This window comes from Linderina pennispora (assembly GCF_002104995.1).
Source record: "Linderina pennispora strain ATCC 12442 chromosome Unknown DL89scaffold_10, whole genome shotgun sequence".
Lineage (NCBI taxonomy): Eukaryota > Fungi > Kickxellomycota > Kickxellomycetes > Kickxellales > Kickxellaceae > Linderina > Linderina pennispora.
In genome coordinates this window covers 156,089-177,195 of record NW_024468258.1, presented here as the reverse complement: position 1 = coordinate 177,195, position 21,107 = coordinate 156,089, and the positions used below count along the sequence as shown (strand labels likewise).

General features: G+C 55.5%; 10 protein-coding genes across 10 annotated transcripts; 3 read left to right on the top strand and 7 right to left on the bottom strand.

Annotated features, from left to right (window-relative positions):
- Window positions 1–694: 694 nt before the first annotated feature.
- Window positions 695–1,063, bottom strand: DL89DRAFT_294098 (uncharacterized protein; the record flags this gene model as incomplete). Its single annotated transcript, XM_040890469.1, has 1 exon — window positions 695–1,063. The coding sequence occupies one exon, from the start codon at window positions 1,061–1,063 to the stop codon at window positions 695–697; it is 369 nt and encodes a 122-aa protein (XP_040741980.1).
- A 2,321-nt stretch (window positions 1,064–3,384) lies between these two features.
- On the bottom strand, window positions 3,385–3,965 carry DL89DRAFT_27580 (uncharacterized protein). Its single transcript, XM_040889357.1, has one exon. The coding sequence runs from the start codon at window positions 3,855–3,857 to the stop codon at window positions 3,543–3,545; it is 315 nt and encodes a 104-aa protein (XP_040741979.1). The 5' UTR covers window positions 3,858–3,965; the 3' UTR covers window positions 3,385–3,542.
- Window positions 3,594–6,119, top strand: DL89DRAFT_323755 (uncharacterized protein; the record flags this gene model as incomplete). Its single annotated transcript, XM_040891414.1, has 3 exons — window positions 3,594–3,962; window positions 4,357–5,778; window positions 5,818–6,119. Exons 1-3 carry the CDS (start codon window positions 3,896–3,898, stop codon window positions 6,117–6,119), a joined length of 1,791 nt encoding a protein of 596 aa, XP_040741978.1. The 5' UTR covers window positions 3,594–3,895.
- Window positions 6,120–9,065: 2,946 nt separating this feature from the next.
- On the bottom strand, window positions 9,066–9,664 carry DL89DRAFT_27564 (uncharacterized protein). Its single transcript, XM_040889333.1, has one exon. The coding sequence runs from the start codon at window positions 9,551–9,553 to the stop codon at window positions 9,230–9,232; it is 324 nt and encodes a 107-aa protein (XP_040741977.1). The 5' UTR covers window positions 9,554–9,664; the 3' UTR covers window positions 9,066–9,229.
- A 124-nt stretch (window positions 9,665–9,788) lies between these two features.
- DL89DRAFT_294096 (uncharacterized protein) lies at window positions 9,789–10,157 on the top strand (the record flags this gene model as incomplete). The annotated part of the gene is made up of 1 exon (XM_040890468.1): window positions 9,789–10,157. One exon carries the CDS (start codon window positions 9,789–9,791, stop codon window positions 10,155–10,157), a length of 369 nt encoding a protein of 122 aa, XP_040741976.1.
- Window positions 10,158–11,032: 875 nt separating this feature from the next.
- Window positions 11,033–11,844, bottom strand: DL89DRAFT_27512 (uncharacterized protein). Its single transcript, XM_040889265.1, has one exon. It carries the CDS (start codon window positions 11,567–11,569, stop codon window positions 11,126–11,128), a length of 444 nt encoding a protein of 147 aa, XP_040741975.1. The 5' UTR covers window positions 11,570–11,844; the 3' UTR covers window positions 11,033–11,125.
- Window positions 11,725–12,766, top strand: DL89DRAFT_268696 (60S ribosomal protein L10-A; the record flags this gene model as incomplete). Its single annotated transcript, XM_040888010.1, has 1 exon — window positions 11,725–12,766. Exon 1 carries the CDS (start codon window positions 12,119–12,121, stop codon window positions 12,764–12,766), a length of 648 nt encoding a protein of 215 aa, XP_040741974.1. The 5' UTR covers window positions 11,725–12,118.
- Window positions 12,767–13,650: 884 nt separating this feature from the next.
- Window positions 13,651–16,376, bottom strand: DL89DRAFT_268695 (uncharacterized protein). The gene is given in 7 exon segments (XM_040888009.1): window positions 13,651–13,901; window positions 13,960–14,607; window positions 14,627–14,872; window positions 14,895–14,961; window positions 14,990–15,012; window positions 15,041–15,494; window positions 15,520–16,376. 7 exon segments carry the CDS (start codon window positions 16,086–16,088, stop codon window positions 13,698–13,700), a joined length of 2,211 nt encoding a protein of 736 aa, XP_040741973.1. The 5' UTR covers window positions 16,089–16,376; the 3' UTR covers window positions 13,651–13,697.
- A 1,415-nt stretch (window positions 16,377–17,791) lies between these two features.
- Window positions 17,792–19,365, bottom strand: DL89DRAFT_294093 (uncharacterized protein; the record flags this gene model as incomplete). Its single annotated transcript, XM_040890467.1, has 2 exons — window positions 17,792–18,051; window positions 18,741–19,365. The coding sequence occupies 2 exons, from the start codon at window positions 19,363–19,365 to the stop codon at window positions 17,792–17,794; spliced, it is 885 nt and encodes a 294-aa protein (XP_040741972.1).
- A 48-nt stretch (window positions 19,366–19,413) lies between these two features.
- Window positions 19,414–20,953, bottom strand: DL89DRAFT_275333 (peroxisomal-coenzyme A synthetase; the record flags this gene model as incomplete). The annotated part of the gene is made up of 2 exons (XM_040889292.1): window positions 19,414–20,709; window positions 20,774–20,953. 2 exons carry the CDS (start codon window positions 20,951–20,953, stop codon window positions 19,414–19,416), a joined length of 1,476 nt encoding a protein of 491 aa, XP_040741971.1.
- Between the last annotated feature and the right edge of the window lie 154 nt (window positions 20,954–21,107).

Here is a 21,107-nt window from a genome sequence, read left to right as displayed (position 1 = left end):
CCTGCAATAGTGGGTGTGGGTAGGCGCGGGACAGAGGTTGGGCCTGCCCAACAAAGCCTGCCACGCATATATCGCTGTTGCTGCTGGCGATTACCGATCGTCCTTTGGGCACACTACCTGTCTTTCCTCATCGTTGCCGCTCCTCGTCCACGCCTGCCTCTCCCTCCCCAATGCTTGGGGGAGGTGACGGCAGCAGAGGCTGCAGAAAACCGGGCGCAGTGTTGGGCAAAACAGGGCAGGCGTCTGGGCCGCGTGCATGCAGGACGACGGTAAACACGTCAGGTGGGAGCAATTAACACACGATGCCAGCGTGCGCGATGCACCTGGTAGAAAGGGAGCAAGGCGAGGCAAACAATGGCAGCATACGGAGGACACGCTACCCACTCGGCCACCAGCATGTTCTAAAAATACAGTGGTAAGCATTTCGTGTTATTATCTACAACAGGAATCGGTTCCAACAAACTACGAGCAGGTGGAGGGGTGTGTGGCCCGCGCCGAAGAAAGAAGCTCCTCCGTCCGAGAGGGCGAAATTAAATAAGGAATGCAGAACTAAAAGAACAAGGAGAGCGGCAGCTGCGATAGAGAGGGTTATATGTATAGTTTTATGCTGGTGCCTTGCTCTCGGCGGGCGTGGCTTCTTGGGGAGGGCTTGGGCTCTTTTGGGCAGGGCTTTGGCTCTTTTGGGGGGGGATGCTTAGACCGTCGACAGCAGGTGCGCCGACGGCAGCGATGTCGAGCGGCCGCGAATGCCGTCGAGCAGGCTGCTGCTGGGCCCGAAGCTGCTGGGCGACTGCACTGGGTACGCCGGTGTGTGGCACGGCAGCTTCGACGACAGGTCAAACGACGTCACTGGCTTCAGCGACGGCGACCGCGACTGCGGCGACCACATCGGCGAGCTCACCGGCGATGCACGCGGCGACGCCAGCGAGAAGTACTCGGTCGACGCGCTGGCGCTGGCGGGCACTGCCGCTCCGTCGCCGTGGCGGCACGTCTCGCTGCAGTACAGGGCGTCCTCGGCGCTGTCGATGTGCTTGCCGCAGAATACGCACCAGTTAGTGTCCATTGCTGTCTGTAGATCGCGTGTGCGTGTGCGTGTGTGTGTGCTGGGTGGGTCTCGGCGGTAAGAGAGAGAAGAAAGTGTGACCTTGGCTGAGCAGGCGAGCGAGCGAGCAGGCTTTGGGTGACTTTGTTCGTTGGCCGGGCAGGCGGGATGCTTCGGAGGCGTTGGAGCAGGGGCAGCAGACCGCACAAGGGAGCTGGACTGGCAGTGGTGGGTGGTGGTGGTTACAAAAGCAGAAATGGGAAGCGAGGGTTGCTGTGTGAAGAACAGAAAAATAACAGCGGCGACGGGTTCCGAAGCGCCAGGCTTTTATACCAAAAGTCTAATCACTCCCATCCGCCTGCGCTATGCCCCCGGCGCCTGTTGCTGCTCGCTCTCACAAAGCGCCCTTTTGCACAGGGAAAGCTGCCATCCACACAATATCCTGGCGCGCTGGTTGGCTGGCTGCGATAAATTATGCAAGCAGGCAAGCGAAGGCGACGAGGGGTGGGCTGATGCCGAGCGTCGCCGACCCCCCCTTTTCCCACTCCCGCCGCCCAATCGCCCAATCATCGGCCAATAAGGCGACATGGCTGCTCACGCCTGGCTGCCGATGTGAGTAATCTCGCGGGCTTGCTGTGTCAGCTAATGCTGTGCCGGCGGTTATTTTTGTCGTCCAAGCACCGGTACCCATCCTCTTCTAGACACCCCCCACTATTGCCTCATATCCTCAAAGCGGCTGCGCACCGCGCTCGGTCCGCCGGTCGCGTCTGGGCATCGTGACTCAGAGTCGGCAGCGCTGACCAAGCACCCCACCCCGCCATAGTACCGCAGCATTGCGCAAGCAGGTCGTGGAAGGGACTGTGCAGTCACCCGCCGACTATGTCGATTCGCAATTGCCAGGCCTATCGATGCAGTCGGAGACCGCTAGGTGGTTCTACCGCATTCTGCTGACTTTCTCCCCACTTCCCTGTGCCCAAAATGACGAGCGAGCGGCAAGGGCTCGGTTGGGTAGGCGGGGCTATCATTTTCTTTCCCCGTGTGGAATCTTCCGATGCTCTCTCTACCCTGCGTCAGCGCTGGATATGCGGGCGGCAGCGGCGGCGGGCAGTCAGACAGCGTGAGCGTGGGTTGTGGATCGTGGGTTGTGGATCGTGGGCTGTGGATCGTGGGCTGTAAGCGCAGGCCGTATGGACCACGGGCACAAGAGCCGCACTCTCGGCTTTTCTTGGCAAGGAAAAGCGTTGGCCCGCACTAGCTGTGTCCGCACCCTCTGACAAGCCTGCTATCGCCCACATGTCTCGCTGCTGCTGCTGCTGCTACACTATCAGCAACACCAACAATGCCTGCAAGCAGACCCTTTCCTTCGGACACGAGTCCTCTTCCTCGTCAGACACTGGAATCAGACCACACAGCTGATCGTCACAGAACCATGGCTGATTCCACCCGGGTCATGCACCCCACCCCTCTTTGCTACCGAGCGCCGCCAGCATTAGCTGCTGCTGGTAGCAGTGTGCTGGTGGTGGCGGCAGATGAGCAACGCTGAGTAAAAGCGTTCTAGACCACCTGATAGCCACGTGGATGATCCAGCGGTGATCCCGTCCAGAGCCAGGCACTGTTTATTGCAGCGCTGCAGCTGGCATATTCAACATACAGACACAGCGCAGCTCCGCTGCAATTGCGGCTGCAACTACTGCCGCCGTGCTGCCCACAGAGCGACGCAAACACAAGGCCACGCAACGGCGCAGGTGCATAGACTCCTCTCCCTCCCCCACTACCATCCAGTGGATAGCAATGATAACAAGCTTGCTCCCTGTCCCCGTTTGGAAAGTCAGCTAAGAAGCCTGCTGCATGAATTCCGAGGCAAAACATCTGCAACTAATACCGCGGCTGCAGATATTTATTTTCAGTCCCTTAGCGCTCAGTGGGAGACAATACGCCAGCTGCAGAAACCCGCTGCTTTTTACCTGTTGGCAAGAATAAAGCCAATGTGTGGCTAGTTTGAGCCCACAATGTTTGAATGCGTTCTAATTCGCATTCGCTATGTCTTTGTGTGTCCTATACCTTTTGTGAATTTTTTGTTTACCTTTGTTTTCCATCCAAGTCAAGCCAACTCTCGCCACCACGACTTCCCACTCACGTATACTCCTCGTAATGACGCAATGCGCGCAGTAGCAATGGGCTAGCTCTGCCCAACTCCTCACCCTTGTTCTCATCGGCTGCCCTCCCTCCCTACTTGCCCCCCAGCTTTTTGGTGTGATGTGGAAAACCAGTATTGCCAAGACATTTCCAGGGCCACAGATGTGGTCCAAACAGTGTCTAATATTTTTGTTTTGCCGCATATCTCCGTAATTGAATTGCGACTAGTGGCAACATATGGCTTTGGCGTATTTCTTCCCGGAAGGCAGGCCAAAAGCGCCCCTTGCTTATTTTTGCGCCTCGCCTCGCCTCGCCTCCCCCAAACACTTCCCTGACATTTCTCATCTAAAAATAAAGAAAAAGTTCACACTACAAGGTGTAACATTGGAGCACAGTCGATTGGACTGCCGGGTGTACGAATACCACTCGAAATTGCCAAGTGCCCGCTCAAAACGGCGGGTTTGGGTAACAATCTCCTGACGGTGAACTGTGAGAAAGAAACCAGACCTTTTTTTGTGCCATCTGGACCAAGCCATTGAGGGCATTGAAAGGAGCCAATTGAGCCAGATCTGTCCACCTGAGCACAAAATTCCAATATAATAAGAGGTTGCAGAGTACAAAACAGCAACTTTTCGACTTTTTCACTCCTCCTCCTTCGCTTCTCTTCACCTCTTTCCATTTGTAAAAAAGTTCTTCCGTTTTACATTTGAAACTACAATGAAGGCGATATACGCTTCTCTGCTTTTCCTTGCAGTGACTGCTGCACAGTCTAGCAACAACGAGGGTATGTTTATTGCAACTTCATAGTTTGGCGGCAGAGGATATCGCTTGATATCCTGAATCACCTGGTATGCATGGTCATTTTATTGCAGATCGCTAAACAATACGAGTAACTATTATTACGATAGGTAACCCCGGAGCCGTTGACACTGGCAGCGCGAAGCCTGCAGTCAATCTCGAGGCATCTAGTGCTGGCGCCATACTCTCCCTTCCAGGTATATTTCACCACTACCATACTCTGACACCCTTAAAGCAGCTCCAGCCACATTCCAGTTCACATGGTGCAGCGGCATCTGTATTATACACATCTTCACCTCACACACATGCATCACCACTCATCTCCCACACACCCACTCCACGTAAATCCTACCATGCCATAGATTCCGCCCCTGCTGCAGATGCTGCTTCAGCAGCCGCCGTGGCGTCCGCTCAGACCAGCGCCTCTCCTGAATCAGCCGCCCCGACCAGTGCGACGACCCCTGAGTCAGCCGCTCAGCCCGAGTCAGCCGCTCAGCCCGAGTCAGCCGCTCAGCCCGAATCGTCCGCCCAGCCTGAGTCGTCCGCTCAACCCGAGCAACCGCCTTCCGAATCACCCGACTTCTCGAAGCACTGCTCGAACAACGGTGAATCACTGTGTGCCTCAGACGCCGATAACAAGTTCTGGTCCTGCACCGACGGCAAATGGACACTGATGACTTGCAGCAACAACGATGTTTGCGGACAGTCGAGTGACAACAAGGCGGTATGCCACGACCCCAGTAAGCCGATCGAAAAGCCGGAGCAGCCGCAGAAGCTGGAGCCTTGCGATAATGTCGGCGACGGCAAGTGTGCTTCTGATGGCAAGAACAAGTACTACACATGCACGGACAAGGGATGGCAGCTGCTGACATGCGATGGAGACACCATTTGCGGCCAGTCTTCGGAAAATGCTGTTGTGTGCCACGACCCTAACAAGCCACTTGAGAAGCCGGAGCAACCGCAGAAGCTGGAGCCTTGCGATCATGTCGGCGACGGCAAGTGTGCTTCTGACGGCAAGAACAAGTACTACACATGCACAGACAAGGGATGGCAGCTGCTGACATGCGACGGAGACACCATTTGCGGCCAGTCTTCGGAAAATGCTGTTGTGTGCCACGACCCCAACAAGCCACTTGAGAAGCCGGAGCAACCGCAGAAGCTGGAGCCTTGCGACACTGTCAACGCTACCATGTGCGATAGCACCAACAAGTCCAAGTTCTTCAAGTGTGTGGACAACAAGTGGATGAACATGGCCTGCGACAAGGGCAATGTGTGCGCGATCCGCAACAGCAAGGTCCAGTGCATGGACCAGGCCACGGCCGACGCCCCTGTCGACTACTGCAAGACTGACAAGGCGACTCGTTGCGCAGCCGATAACAAGAAGGTTTTCCAGGTGTGCACTGACGGGTACTGGCAAAACTCGACTTGCAGCGACAACAACTACTGTCTGTTTAAGAACGACAAGGCCACTTGTGTTGACAAGGCAGCATCCGAGGCAGTCCAGGTGCCGTGCCGTACCGAGAACGCAACCCAGTGCTACGATGGGCAGAAGAATATGTACCAGGTATGCATCGACCACTACTGGACAAACTCTACCTGCGCCAAGGACACGTACTGCCTGTTCCGCAATGGAAAGACCACTTGCGTCGATAAAGCCACTGCTGAAGCCCCAGTTCAGCCGTGCACCACTGCCAATGCTACGCGCTGTGTCGACGACGACGACTCGATCTTCCAGATCTGCATCAGCGACTACTGGACCAACTCGACTTGTGACTCGGGCAACGTCTGCGGGATGAAGCAGGGTAAGGCTGTATGCCACGACCCAAGCGTACCCCTTGTAGATGTCCCCGACCAGCCGTGCAAGAAGGACAAGGCAACACAGTGTATCGATGGCAAGCCAAGCATGTACCAGATGTGCATCGACAAGCTGTGGCAGAACATGACTTGCACTTCGGGTAACGTTTGCCGCATCAAGGACGACAATGTTGTCTGCGTTGACAAGGATGCAGCAACTTCGGAAACCAATGTGTACTCGGGCGTAGACCAGTCCGCCTTCATCCCCAGCGCTGGATCAGCCGACGTGATCATGTCAGTTGCCCTGAGTGCCTTCCTGGCAATCAGCACCATTGCTTTTGTCGTTTAAGCAACACTGCTGGTTTTAAGTTATTAGACCTGTCTTTTAATGTCATGTATGGACAACATACAACGATCTAGTGTTATACAAACACACCTTTCATTGCTGGTTGTACATGGCTATCTGCATTTGCAACATGGTGTAGTAGTTTCGCTGATGATACCGGCCCATGGTAACACCCGGGTTTCGGCGCCGTTCTGTCAGTATGGAGCACTGCAATAAATACTAGGCTCTCGGTTGCAATCTGCGGACACTTTTGTCCAATGATGTGAGCGCCCTATATTACATTCACAGAATTCCGTCACTGAGCAAACCGTGTCGTGCGGAGAGCTGTGGGGTGCGAATACCCCAGAAACAATTAGTCAAAACAACACCTCCAAATGCTGCCTCACTATGACCTGGGGATAACCATTGATATCCCTGTACACCTTGCAGTTGTTCATGCCGGATACCCCACTCCTCACTCCACACTCCACACTCCACACTGAATTCTATGCTGTGGCAGATTCCCACTTCATTACAATTACTAGCTTCAAGTCTAGATTCGCGGCCGCAATGGCTTCACTTTACTGGACTCCAGTCCGGGGTATCTCTCCACGCTGATCATATGGTAGGTGTATCTAATAGCTTCAGAAAATCAGTCTGCATTACGACATAATCAGACGCAGATCATAGAATTGGCAACATTGGTGTAGATAGGCAGCATACATCTTTCGTGGAACCTTCGCATATTGGCTCTATAGACAAGGGTGACATTCGAATGATAGCAGCAGGTCATGGTTTGTTAATATCCTGAATGGTTGCGAAAAGTGCTTTGACAATTAGATAGCAGTTTTTGCCACAAACCACCCTTATAATCTCCGATGCATGCCCACTATTAAGCATTAACTGTCCATTTTCGATTCAGACTTGTTTATGAAAATATGTACGCATATCTATAGGCATGAGCAGACTGTTATTTAGCACAGCACTACGACAATTATACTAAAAATGAATATGCCCTTCATAAAAGATTATAACTCTAGAATACAATGGCCGCGTATATAAAGAGCGGTAGGTTAGGGTATATTCTTGGCTCATACTGAGTGACAGTAATAGCCGTAAAAGCATGTGTGAGAAAGGGCTAAAACATTCTGGTACTTTGGCTTTCTGCTAGCGTACAATATTGGCCGCACAACTGCTACTACTTTGGCATTAAATTACTAGTCTACTGCAGCCATTCGCCTATATGTGGCCAGCTCTCCGTATAGGCACATTGCATGGGCAACGCATTGTGGGGTTGCAAGCCGCTCATATTGCGAATAAGCTCAGATGATATGCCCTCAATGAACAAGATGCAATATATGCAAGCGACTGAAATCGCAACTAATATTTTTACGGACCAAAGCCACACCCTAGTGCCAGGGTGGCTTAGGACGCGCAGGTTGTAACTTGCAAGCTGGAAATATCAGCCCACACGCAGTATACCTCCGGTCCACTTATCCTTTGGCCATTGACGGAGTTTCAGGGCAATTGTCAATATGCATCAATTGGCCTCCTTGGCAAGAAACACATGCGATACCCGTGACAATAGTCAACAGACCGAAACAACAGGCACCGGAAGCTCTAGGCAGTTCACCAATGGACACCGAGTTTCGGTTATTTGCGGTGTCCCGGAATAGCAATCTGCCATATGGCAATTGTGGTTTCCATGTCCACCGTGCACTCCTACTTGCAGGCCAACGAGTGGCCTCAAGATGGGTGTCAAAATATCAGCTGGTTTGCCATTCCTGGGTTTATTATGATCAGCATAGGATAAAAAAACAAAACCAGCTGACGTGAGGGTTGCAGCCTCTCAACCTCGGAATTCATGCAGCAGGCTTCTTAGCTGACTTTCCAAACGGGGACAGGGAGCAAGCTTGTTATCATTGCTATCCACTGGATGGTAGTGGGGGAGGGAGAGGAGTCTATGCACCTGCGCCGTTGCGTGGCCTTGTGTTTGCGTCGCTCTGTGGGCAGCACGGCGGCAGTAGTTGCAGCCGCAATTGCAGCGGAGCTGCGCTGTGTCTGTATGTTGAATATGCCAGCTGCAGCGCTGCAATAAACAGTGCCTGGCTCTGGACGGGATCACCGCTGGATCATCCACGTGGCTATCAGGTGGTCTAGAACGCTTTTACTCAGCGTTGCTCATCTGCCGCCACCACCAGCACACTGCTACCAGCAGCAGCTAATGCTGGCGGCGCTCGGTAGCAAAGAGGGGTGGGGTGCATGACCCGGGTGGAATCAGCCATGGTTCTGTGACGATCAGCTGTGTGGTCTGATTCCAGTGTCTGACGAGGAAGAGGACTCGTGTCCGAAGGAAAGGGTCTGCTTGCAGGCATTGTTGGTGTTGCTGATAGTGTAGCAGCAGCAGCAGCAGCGAGACATGTGGGCGATAGCAGGCTTGTCAGAGGGTGCGGACACAGCTAGTGCGGGCCAACGCTTTTCCTTGCCAAGAAAAGCCGAGAGTGCGGCTCTTGTGCCCGTGGTCCATACGGCCTGCGCTTACAGCCCACGATCCACAGCCCACGATCCACAACCCACGATCCACAACCCACGCTCACGCTGTCTGACTGCCCGCCGCCGCTGCCGCCCGCATATCCAGCGCTGACGCAGGGTAGAGAGAGCATCGGAAGATTCCACACGGGGAAAGAAAATGATAGCCCCGCCTACCCAACCGAGCCCTTGCCGCTCGCTCGTCATTTTGGGCACAGGGAAGTGGGGAGAAAGTCAGCAGAATGCGGTAGAACCACCTAGCGGTCTCCGACTGCATCGATAGGCCTGGCAATTGCGAATCGACATAGTCGGCGGGTGACTGCACAGTCCCTTCCACGACCTGCTTGCGCAATGCTGCGGTACTATGGCGGGGTGGGGTGCTTGGTCAGCGCTGCCGACTCTGAGTCACGATGCCCAGACGCGACCGGCGGACCGAGCGCGGTGCGCAGCCGCTTTGAGGATATGAGGCAATAGTGGGGGGTGTCTAGAAGAGGATGGGTACCGGTGCTTGGACGACAAAAATAACCGCCGGCACAGCATTAGCTGACACAGCAAGCCCGCGAGATTACTCACATCGGCAGCCAGGCGTGAGCAGCCATGTCGCCTTATTGGCCGATGATTGGGCGATTGGGCGGCGGGAGTGGGAAAAGGGGGGGTCGGCGACGCTCGGCATCAGCCCACCCCTCGTCGCCTTCGCTTGCCTGCTTGCATAATTTATCGCAGCCAGCCAACCAGCGCGCCAGGATATTGTGTGGATGGCAGCTTTCCCTGTGCAAAAGGGCGCTTTGTGAGAGCGAGCAGCAACAGGCGCCGGGGGCATAGCGCAGGCGGATGGGAGTGATTAGACTTTTGGTATAAAAGCCTGGCGCTTCGGAACCCGTCGCCGCTGTTATTTTTCTGTTCTTCACACAGCAACCCTCGCTTCCCATTTCTGCTTTTGTAACCACCACCACCCACCACTGCCAGTCCAGCTCCCTTGTGCGGTCTGCTGCCCCTGCTCCAACGCCTCCGAAGCATCCCGCCTGCCCGGCCAACGAACAAAGTCACCCAAAGCCTGCTCGCTCGCTCGCCTGCTCAGCCAAGGTCACACTTTCTTCTCTCTCTTACCGCCGAGACCCACCCAGCACACACACACGCACACGCACACGCGATCTACAGACAGCAATGGACACTAACTGGTGCGTATTCTGCGGCAAGCACATCGACAGCGCCGAGGACGCCCTGTACTGCAGCGAGACGTGCCGCCACGGCGACGGAGCGGCAGTGCCCGCCAGCGCCAGCGCGTCGACCGAGTACTTCTCGCTGGCGTCGCCGCGTGCATCGCCGGTGAGCTCGCCGATGTGGTCGCCGCAGTCGCGGTCGCCGTCGCTGAAGCCAGTGACGTCGTTTGACCTGTCGTCGAAGCTGCCGTGCCACACACCGGCGTACCCAGTGCAGTCGCCCAGCAGCTTCGGGCCCAGCAGCAGCCTGCTCGACGGCATTCGCGGCCGCTCGACATCGCTGCCGTCGGCGCACCTGCTGTCGACGGTCTAAGCATCCCCCCCCAAAAGAGCCAAAGCCCTGCCCAAAAGAGCCCAAGCCCTCCCCAAGAAGCCACGCCCGCCGAGAGCAAGGCACCAGCATAAAACTATACATATAACCCTCTCTATCGCAGCTGCCGCTCTCCTTGTTCTTTTAGTTCTGCATTCCTTATTTAATTTCGCCCTCTCGGACGGAGGAGCTTCTTTCTTCGGCGCGGGCCACACACCCCTCCACCTGCTCGTAGTTTGTTGGAACCGATTCCTGTTGTAGATAATAACACGAAATGCTTACCACTGTATTTTTAGAACATGCTGGTGGCCGAGTGGGTAGCGTGTCCTCCGTATGCTGCCATTGTTTGCCTCGCCTTGCTCCCTTTCTACCAGGTGCATCGCGCACGCTGGCATCGTGTGTTAATTGCTCCCACCTGACGTGTTTACCGTCGTCCTGCATGCACGCGGCCCAGACGCCTGCCCTGTTTTGCCCAACACTGCGCCCGGTTTTCTGCAGCCTCTGCTGCCGTCACCTCCCCCAAGCATTGGGGAGGGAGAGGCAGGCGTGGACGAGGAGCGGCAACGATGAGGAAAGACAGGTAGTGTGCCCAAAGGACGATCGGTAATCGCCAGCAGCAACAGCGATATATGCGTAGCAGGCTTTGTTGGGCAGGCCCAAACCTCTGTCCCGCGCCTACCCACACCCACTATTGCAGGCGAATCTGGCTATCTGGCTGGCTGACTGGCTGACTGGCTATCTGACTGGCCGCCTGTCTGGCCGGCCGCCTGTCTGGCCGCCTGGCTAGCTGGGGGAGAGAGAGGCGGTGGGGGCGACGGGTCTTGGGTGCGTCTGGGGAAGAGAAAGCCTGCCCAACAAAACAATGTTTCAGCAGCAGCCAGCAGCCTTGCAACAGGAAGAAACAACAAGACAATACCTGCAACGGTACCATGAACTCTGGCTGGGGCTGCTGACCGCTGACTGCTGCTGCTTCAGGTGCAAGCACAGGCAGCGGGAGCGCAACCTCGGGGGACAATCCGGCACAAGTCCCAGGTACCCCACCATCCATGGCAAAGCTCACACGCCTGCCCACACATGCTGGCAGTCACTGAGAACAGCCTGGCACTGAGCAACCCTGCCCTCACCTTCCAGAATGCTCGCAGAGGATCTGACGCAATTATCCAACGCGCTGAACAAAGCGCCGCCAGTGCCGAGAATGACAGCAGCAAAGGCATGGCGCCCAAGTGCCGAGAAATGAGCACACGGACATGCCAGCCTGCTTTGTTCTGGCTGAAACACACAGCGGAAAACAGGCTTGCAACACAATGGGCGCCAGCTGCACTCGAAATTAACCTGAGCTGGTTTCTGCACACATCCCACCTTGCAATAATGAGAACACCACAACAAAACCAACTGGCTGCCAATATATGCACCATCAATGCACATACACTCCGGTTGATCACAATATGATCGACTGTATTAGATTACTGGATCATGATCTGCCTCTGCTTAGCCGTTTCCGCTTGGGCATGCTGCTGCCCGCTTTTCTCAAACTGGCGGCCCGGGTGCACTATGGTCGCCCTCTCTTCTGTCAAATTCTCAACATCAGGTATGTCGAATTAAACGAGTCGCGGATTGTGGATGCGCTGTGGCAGGCGATTATTTGGTGATGGATGCGGCGCGTTATGCGTAAAATCGGATGGGCAGATACTGTGGCGAATTGGCAATTGAGGGAATTTGCGAAGGCGAAATTTGCGCAGAGGGCTGAGCATTTGCCCCTGCAATCTTGGAATTCGGTCTGCACTCCGAATTGGACCGTTGTACTCCTTGCCTCGCCAGTACCTGTACCAGTGCTTCACCCGCCATGTAAAGCGACAGCCCACGCACAGCACTGCGAGAACGCCCTGCATTAGACGTCTCAGTAAAAAGGTGCGTTTTGCTAACTCCTCCCGACTTGACCTGTGGTATATAGTTAATTTGAAAAAATGGGTCGCCGTCCCGCTCGCTGCTACCGCTACTGCAAGAACAAGCCGTACCCCAAGTCGCGCTTCTGCCGTGGTGTCCCTGACCCCAAGATCCGCATCTTCGACCTGGGCCGCAAGAAGGCTAACGTCGACGAGTTCCCGCTGTGCATCCACCTGACCTCGGACGAGTACCAGCAGATCTCGAGCGAGGCTCTTGAGGCTGCCCGCATTAGCGCCAACAAGTACATCACCAAGGTGTCGGGCAAGGACTCGTTCCACATGCGTGTCCGTGTTCACCCGTTCCACGTCCTGCGTATCAACAAGATGCTTTCGTGCGCCGGTGCTGATCGTCTTCAGACCGGTATGCGTGGTGCCTACGGTAAGCCGTACGGTACTGCCGCTCGTGTCAACATTGGCCAGGTCCTGATCTCGGTCCGTACCAAGGACAACAACAAGGCTGTGGTCATTGAGGCTCTGCGTCGCTGCAAGTACAAGTTCCCGGGTCGCCAGAAGATCATCATCTCCAAGAAGTGGGGCTTCACCAAGCTGACCCGCGCCGAGTACGTTGAGGCCCGCCAGAACGGTCTGGTCAAGGCTGACGGCTGCTACGTCAAGTACCTGAACACCCGCGGTCCCCTGGAGGCTCACCTTAAGCACATCTCTGCCTAAGATGTTGGCATAACAGTTGACCATTTCTCACAATATAGGACGGGTGTTGTTCCCTCGTTTTTTACTTGTCACTCGGATGGTAAAATAAAGCGGGAAGAATGCCTTCCTTGTCGAAGAGGAAATGCAAACCGTCGCACAGATATAATGTAGATGTGTGTTTTTGCATTGGGCACTAGTGCTTGCCCTCGCTGTCATATTTGTCAGGTACCTGCTGCATATCTCTAACACCATCCGCACATGTGCGGGCAGTACATGGACTGCAACTGACACTGTGACTGCATTCCAACAAGAGCTCTGCATGTAGACCAGCAATGTGCACGATGGCTCTGCTGCTTTCACTATATAGTCGCAGTGCAGCATGCCTTACATAGGGTATATTGGATAAAAGCGCACATTTACATTGCTGGTATTTAAAGATATGACGCATGTTTACACAGCTCAAGTAGCTCAGCAGTTTTGACGCTGGGGGCATTTGACAGTTGGATTTTGATTATATGAGAAACAGAAAAAATGAAGGACAAGAGTGAAGGAGCCAGGAGCATGCCTGCTGTTGTAAGAATCCACCTAATTTGCCTGTAAGGTGTAGCTGCTGCTGTCGGAGCACTACTGGTGTGCCCCCTCCTAGTCATTATGACTACACCTCCGACCGCCTCTTTCCGATAAAAGAAAAGAAATGTATGGAGGCTAAGGATATAGATAAGAGATAAAAGTGGTGAAGAAGAGGGAACTAGAGCACAATGTTGGTTTTGTTGGTAACAATGGGCGAGGAGGGCGGAGGAAGAGGCAACCTTCCAACAACAGAAGCAGCAGGCAATATTGGAGGTGGATAGTGAATACAGAGAGGCCGCCCAAACAATACACGGGCCTATTTTTATCTTTCCTGAGAAAAACGGCCAAAACAGACAACCAGCGCATAGAAATACACGCCCGCCTATTGCAGGAACAGGTCGGTATCGGACTTGAGCTGCAGTTTGTACGGCGCAATGGAGAACTGCAGGGAGTCAGCGGCGGTCAGTCCAGGGCTGTCTGAGCCCGGTGTCGGTGTTGGTGATGAGGATCCGGGTTGCTGGTTAAAATACATCTGCTGGGAAGTCACCTTGGGCCGTGCATCCTGCTTATACGCAGCCGCTGGCAGCTCCGGTGAGGCTGTTGGTTTCGGAGCTCCCGGGCGTGCCATTGCCAGTGCTTTCTACTGGTGCGCTATTCTGCGTCATCGGAAAAACCTGTGGCGGGCTTTGGCACGTCGACAGATAGTCAATCAGCTGAAATAAGTCCTGCTGCGAGTACTGCTGTGTCGGGTCATCTACTGGGGGCTGATGCTGGTGGTGCTGGTGGTGCTGGTGCTGGTGTTGTTGTTGTGGCTGCTCCTCCATGAGCTGTGGGAAGGCGACGGGCTGGGTTGGTGTCGTTATCAGCGGGGGGAAAGCCAGCGGCTGAGACAAAAGCATCGGATTGAACGTAGGCATGGTGGGTGGCAGGATGTGGTGGTGGGCAGACATGGGTATTGACGGGAATGCTGACATGGGCGGCTCCGCGTCCTCCTGGATGGTTTCAAATGTCATGCCACGGCGACGCGCCGAGGGGGGCGCCGACAGGGTCGGGAACGGCTGGGTCAGCAGCGTTGGGCCCGAGTGCACAGGGCTGGCAAGTGCGGGGGTCATTGGCTGGGGCACCGGCGAGACGAGCAGAGGCGGCGGCGGCGCATAGACGTCCGAGTGGCGCAGGGACAGCGCCTGAGCGGCGTAGTTGGCAAAGTCGCGGAAGGCACGCGAGTGGAACACAGGTGCCTGGAATATCGGGTGGGCGTCCAGGATGGGCGCATACTGTGGGTCAGACATCAGCTGCGGCTGTGTCCTGCACCAGCACCACAGCCAGCTCGCGCATCATGCGAATGCTGGCGGACCGCTCGGCCCGGGCCACGTCGTCCGAGTTCTGTGCGCTCATGCTGTACGACCGCTGCCGCCCGCCCTGTGTGGGCGGCGATGGCAGCTGTGACAGCCAGTCGCAGAGCCATGGGAACACCTGCGTGACAAGGTGGTCTGGCACCTGGAGTCGTGTGCGTGACGGAGCCCTGAATGCATGCGGCGTGTCTGTGTGTGCTGGCGGCTGGATTCTGCCCGCCCAACACCAGTGTCAGGTCGAAGAACGTCTGTGCGCGTGTCACGCCGGTGCGCCGGTGGTGCACGACGCCATTTCTCCAGCCGCACGACCTGCGGAGCAGACAGGCCCAGCGCCTCAGCCATCATCTTGTCACGGCGGCGAATCACATGGGACTCTGCCGTAGCCCCGACCATTGCCGGTTGCGTGGGCCAGAATAGGCGCCAGCTCGTCCTGCACCATCTTGACGCGGGCATCGTCAGCCAGGAATACAAGCGAGTCGGCAGTGGACGCCAGGAACAGCGGCTGGCTGAGCCACGTCGTCGAGTCGTACAGCGAGGCGGCTGCCATGGCAGACGGCTGCGCCTGCCACTGCGAGAACACCAGCATGGCGACCGCATACCAGGGGCACACAAGCGGGTTGGTGTGGCGTGCCATAGTTACCTCGGCGAACCGGCCAGTAGGCGTCGTCGGGTCGGGGTTGACACGGAACTCCATGAACGGGATGGTCGTGTGCTCGACAAGCCGGGCATCCGTGCGCTGGGACATATGCAGGGCATCAAGCCGTAGGTGCAGGCGGCGTGCGCCAGGGAATCCAGGTGGCGGCGCCCAGACAGTAGTACGCCCACGCCTTGATACTCGTCTGCGGGTCGTACTCGGGGGACAGCAGTGTGCGGACTATGGTCTCTTCCTGGTCCTGGCTGACCGGCATCGCTGTAAAGTGCTTCTCGGGCGCGCTCTTGGGCGTTGACGAGCTGGTGGCCTCGCGGATGGCGTACTTGGTGCTCAGGTAGCTGAGTGCGTGCAGCGGGTTCTCCTCATCCGGCATCTTGTACCGCCGCCACAGCGCCAGGATCCCGCCTTCGACGTAGCGACGCGCTGACTGATATGACATCGAGCCACCGCTGCCGCTCTTGCACGGAAGGCGCGGGGTCTGCGTCGCCCACTTCAGGAACCCCGACAGCTTTTCCTCGTTCACCAGCGTGTAGTTGGGCTCTGGCAGCGTGCGGCAGTACCTGAACCAGGCGCAGACGTGGGTTACGTACGCCTTCACCGTCGTCACCGAGCACTGGTGGTCGGGGTCAATCAGCGTCTTGGCCATCATTACATCTTGAGAATGGCCCTCGTACAGGTCCTTGCTGCCGCCAGTGCGCGAGCGCTTGCGCGTCTTCGGCACATCTGAGATGCTGTTTGAGCGCTTGGGTGGATTTGTGTCAGCCACCATATGTGGAGTGAGGTTTCTGAGTGGGGAAAACAGGGTGACTATGCAAGAGGTAATCTGTTTGGGTTAATGCAGTCCTTAACCGCCAAACAGGAAAATGATGTAAAGGCGTGCAGTAATAAGAAGGGGAAAAACGAGCCAGACAGATGGACCTCCACAGCCAGCGGCAGTTAAAAAACAACTTGGGGTCGCCCTAAAGACACAGTGTTCGGTACAGGGGAGTAGTAAGGATAAACCAGGAGAAAAGAGACTCGAGTTCCCTATTCGATTGGCACAGGCGTTCTTAAAGCGGGCCGAGCAACAACCACTCGGGGAGCAGGAGAGCAAAAAAAAAAAAGAGAGTGGGGGCGAGCGACCAGCCAGTAAGAAAGCTGTTGGGAGCGGCTGAAAGGATGTCTCTTCGTTTCTAACCGAGCGGAGTATCAAAATGAGTTTCAGTTGCCGCTCACTAAGCAGTTTCGCCGGCAGAGAAATATTGGAACGTGTGCGTTTCACAAGCAATATAAAAAGATAGGTGATTGGAAAAAAGCCTCTGGCAAGGTAAGGGATATATAAGATGACAGTAAACGTTATACCTAAGTGGATAAAAGTGAATAAAATCAATAGCAAAAGAGAGAAGAGGAGGGAGGGAAAGGAGAAAGAAGTGAGAAAAAGAATGTGAACCGAGATGTTCGGCTTGGATTGGCCTTGCCTCACATACAAAATTGCGACAACAATAATAAAGAGGAATCTGAAAACGACAACAACAGGGGATGGCCAGCAGCCAAAAAATCAATTACCCAAAAAATAACCCAGAGGAACGAGGGAGGGCCGCCCGCCCACATTCGAGCCTGGCGCACACAGGCAGGTGCTTAACAACAGATCGCATGGTCTCCGCCATCAGCGGTCTCAATAACTTTTGAGCCGCAGAGGGCCTTTTTGTCTCCATTCTGCCCTCCAATTGTGTGGGCAGCACTACGAGGCCGCAGAAAAGCGCACAAAAACACGAAGCAAGGATGTGCCTTGTTTTTGTTTTGTCCCAATTGAGCGCCTCTGACCTCGCTGCTTAAAATAGGTCGGCATGCGTGCTAGCTCAGGGCCATTCATTTTTGGCTCGGCTGAAAATATGACTTGCCCGTAGACGAGCGCTCTGGTCTTAATTTGCCCACACCCTCTGCCCTGCCGCGCGTACTGGAGAGATTACGTTTCCTGAGATCATTTGCAACATGCAATCGAGGGGATTCGCGGTCTCGGCAGCTCCTTTTGTTCTTATTTTGCCTCGTTCGCGATGCTTTCTCGCGCCTGCAGCTGTCGCTCCCCCCATCATGCACGTCTACAGCTGCGAATACCTCCCTGCACATCAATCCGCTTTTGTTTACACATCCGCACTAACCGCGAATAATCAGTGGCAAAAGGACAAGCTCCAATGAATATCCCGCTCATTCACAGCTCGCTATTTTGCCAGAACAACCCGGTGGTGGAAGCAACAACAAACACGCACCGATGGCTCAGAAGCCCCAGCCCGGTAATGCTGTGGCTGGGACCACAGCCTGCATTAGCATTCTGGCTATCTGTGGCGCCCAATTGGCCAGACCGAATGTAATAAACTGTAGCATAAATTGCTGCACGCAAAAAAAAAAACGCAATTGGCTTCGCTCATACATCGCTGTGGTATCCTCAAAATGGTGCTTTTTTTATTCGATCTCGCTTAAAATGTCGGGGAATTCCTAGTTGTTCTTCTTGCTTGCCTTGCTGGCAGCAGCGACCTTCTTGGCGTCTCCGCCACGCAGAGCCCGGTTGAGGTAGTAGCCGCCGACGATCGACACGCAACCACCGACCAGGAACAACGACATGGTCAAAAAGAACATATCGGCAGGCGACATCTCTGTCTCCGTGCGATCGTCAAACTCGGGCCTGATCACTCCAAAGTGGTCAAAGATGTCAATGAATCCGGGGGTGCCGCTGGCCATCAGGCTCGACGCTGTCTCTACAACCTTGCTAACAACAGAGTCGCTCATTCTATATCTAAGAGCAAGCAGGTGTCTTAGTAGGCGTGCATTTATGCGGGGGGATGCAGCCCACGTTTGTTGATGTTTGTTTCTTCTCGCTCGGCTCTTTCACGTGCAACAGTGGCGGTGGTGGGGCGAGTGCCTTAGTGCGCTTTCCGCATTTCAGGTTCGCGTTCATTTGCGAAAGAAAAGCAGTATTCTCAACCGCAAAAACATACCTGCTTGTTGAACTTCGCTGGAGGGGTTTGGTAAAGATGGGAATTTGCAAAATGCACAGGCAAAGAAGAAGCAGAAGCAAAAGAGGGACAAAAGGGAAGCGTGTAATGTGGAGAGGGGCTATTCGTACAAAAGCAATTCGAGGTTTAGAGAAGAGAAAAGTGGCAAAAATTAATGGTCGCATACTGCGCCAGGCAGCTAATAGAAATCGTTGCCCCACCCGCGCCGTGCGCCTAATAATCGTAATCGTGAATCTAGAGTCTAATACGACTTCCAGATGTCCTAGTAACTGATTCATTAAAGCACGCAAGCAGCCATGTGTATGCCCACTGCATGGCCTACGCTCCATGTTGACAGGGCGAAGCTAGAGACAACATGGTTGAAGTTATATTACAAAGGAGTCGCCAATGTCTACTGCTCGTTTGAGTAATGGCTCGTCTTCGCTAGCTACCCAGCCCACCACGCTCGAGCTCCTCCTGCTCATACATCTCGCGGATCTGGAGCTGGCGCTCGCGCTCAAGCCACCTGCAATACATCTGATAGTTGGTCGGAACCATTGGGTTGTACTCCTCGCTCGGGTCAAAATCGGCGTCGCTAGCAATGCCGCCTGGCCGCCGTTTCTGCTTGGGCAGAGCCGGAAGGTAGTTGAGCAATGAAGAGGGCGGCTTGTCCTTGGCAGCATCCTCTGCTGCCGTGCATGGTGTCGCTGATTCGTTGTGTCGCGCATTCCACTGGTTTATCAGCGCCTGCGGGTCACTAGGCAAGGTGTGCGGGTGCCGCGGGTTCAGTGCCGGAATCGCTGCCTTTATAGGCCTGCTGCTGCGCTGGGCCGCCATGCTCACCTGCCGCGGCACCTCTGTCGTTGGCAGCGCTGCATCGTCTGGTGCGTCGTTGAAGGCAGCCAGCACCGCTGGGCTTTTGCCTAGCTTGGGTGCTCTTTGCCGCTTCAAATTGGGTGCGAATGCAGGCGTCGCCCAGCTCTTTCGTGCAACAGAGCCCTCGACCTTCTTCTCTTTCTCGTCATCCTTTGGCTCTTCCTCGGTCGACGGCGGTGGCAAATCTCCAAACAGCGACATTCTAATTAAGAAGGCGTTGAAAGTGCAAGAAGTGAAGACAAAAGAGGTTTACTGGGGTCCAGCAAAGTGCTCAGCGACCACGCGGCGCTGGATCTTGCCCGTGGCAGTGCGCGGCAGGCTATCGGCGACAAACACGCGCTTGGGCACCTTGAACTTGGCGACGTTCTCCGTCATGTACTTGCGCACATCCTCCTCGGTGACAATAGCACCCTCCTTGGGTACCACGGCGGCATTGACCTCCTGGCCATACATCTCATCAGCGACAGCAAAGCTCACGGCCTCGGTGACACCTGGGCACTTGAGCAGCACGGCATCGAGTTCCAGCGGCGAGATCTTTTCGCCACCGCGGTTGATCAGCTCCTTGATACGGCCCGTCAGCACCACGTAGCCGTCCTCGTCAATGTAGCCCTGGTCGCCGGTGCGGAACCAGTGCGACTCGGCCGTGAACGACTTGGCGTTGGCCTCGGGGTTGTTCAGATAGCCCTCGGTGACGTTCGGTCCGCGGATGCACACTTCGCCGAGCTTCGTCTCGTTGCCGTCATCGTCAAGGATGGTGAGCTCGACGCCCTGCGGCAGACCGACGCTTCCAGGCTTGTGCACAGCCGGCGGCAACGGGTTCGAGCACATCTGGTGCGATGCCTCGGTCATAGCGTATGCCTCAAGCACAGGCGCGCCGAGCTTCTCCTCCAGCTGGTGCAGCACGGTCGGAGCCAGCGCCGATGAGCACGACCGGATAAAGCGGATCTGGGGCATCGGGCTCGGCAGCTCATGGCGCAGCAGGATCTGGTGGATCGTGGGCACCGCCGAGTACCAGTTCGCCTTGGTTGCAATGAACTCGGGCCAGAAATGGCTGGCTGAGAAGCGCGGAGGCACAACAACGGAGCCGCCGGTGTAAAGAGTCGAAAGCGTGGCCCCGATCAAGCCGTGCACGTGGAACAGCGGCATGACAATGAACGACCGGTCAATGCTGGTCAGCTTGTACGTGTTGGAGATGTTGAGCATCGAGCGGGCAATGTTGGCATGCGTCAGTGGCACAGCCTTGGGCCGGCCCGTGGTGCCTGATGTGTGCAGCAGCAGCGCAACATCGTCCGCCTGCGGCTCAATGATCTGGTAGCTTCCCTCAATCTTAGCAGTCTCGCCATTGAGGACTGCGAGCCTAATTCCGGACCCTTGCTCCCAGCCCGCAGTCCACACCGCAACATTGAGCTTACGCGCCGCCTTGACTCCCTCGTTGTCCTCGCCGACGCCCTCCGGAATGATAAACACCTTGCTGGACGCATCCTCGAGGTAGAACTCAACCTCACTCTGCTTCATGGCAGGGTTGAGTGGGGCCGCCACGCAGCGCTGCAGCGTAGTAGCCAAAAACACAAGCAGACAGTTGAGGCCGATTTGGCAGATACGACGAGACCACGGTGCCCACGGGCAGCGGCCCACCAAACAGCGATTCGGCCTGCTGGTGGAAACGCACACACTGGGCCTTGAGGTCGGCATATGAGAGAGTCAGGTCCTTCGGAACCGACGAGGCAGTGGTAAGGATAGCAGGATCGCTTTCACCGTGGCTGAATACTGATGCAAGCGTGTTGGACATGGCTCAGAAGTGATGTTTGGTAGGTATAGGAAAAATAAAACAGTATGGCTGTGGAGAAGACGCAGCCGTCGGCCACTGTGCGCGTTTTTAATGCCTCCTCGCAGTGGCGACTGAGCTGAACCCTATTCCGACCTCCCGCAATGCACAACCTGCC

Excerpts from the sequence above, each read along its gene's own strand:
- DL89DRAFT_27580 (XM_040889357.1), bottom strand. The coding sequence starts at position 3,857 with ATGGAAAGAGGTGAAGAGAAGCGAAGGAGGAGGAGTGAAAAAGTCGAA.
- DL89DRAFT_27564 (XM_040889333.1), bottom strand. The coding sequence starts at position 9,553 with ATGGGAAGCGAGGGTTGCTGTGTGAAGAACAGAAAAATAACAGCGGCG.
- DL89DRAFT_27512 (XM_040889265.1), bottom strand. The coding sequence starts at position 11,569 with ATGGTGCATATATTGGCAGCCAGTTGGTTTTGTTGTGGTGTTCTCATT.
- DL89DRAFT_268695 (XM_040888009.1), bottom strand. The coding sequence starts at position 16,088 with ATGGTGGCTGACACAAATCCACCCAAGCGCTCAAACAGCATCTCAGAT. Across the intron at positions 15,495-15,519 it reads CGCACACTGCTGTCCCCCGA|GCGTGGGCGTACTACTGTCT; the intron begins GTACGACCCGCA and ends ACGAGTATCAAG. Across the intron at positions 13,902-13,959 it reads TGACGCAGAATAGCGCACCA|CTGCCAGCGGCTGCGTATAA; the intron begins GTAGAAAGCACT and ends GCCTCACCGGAG.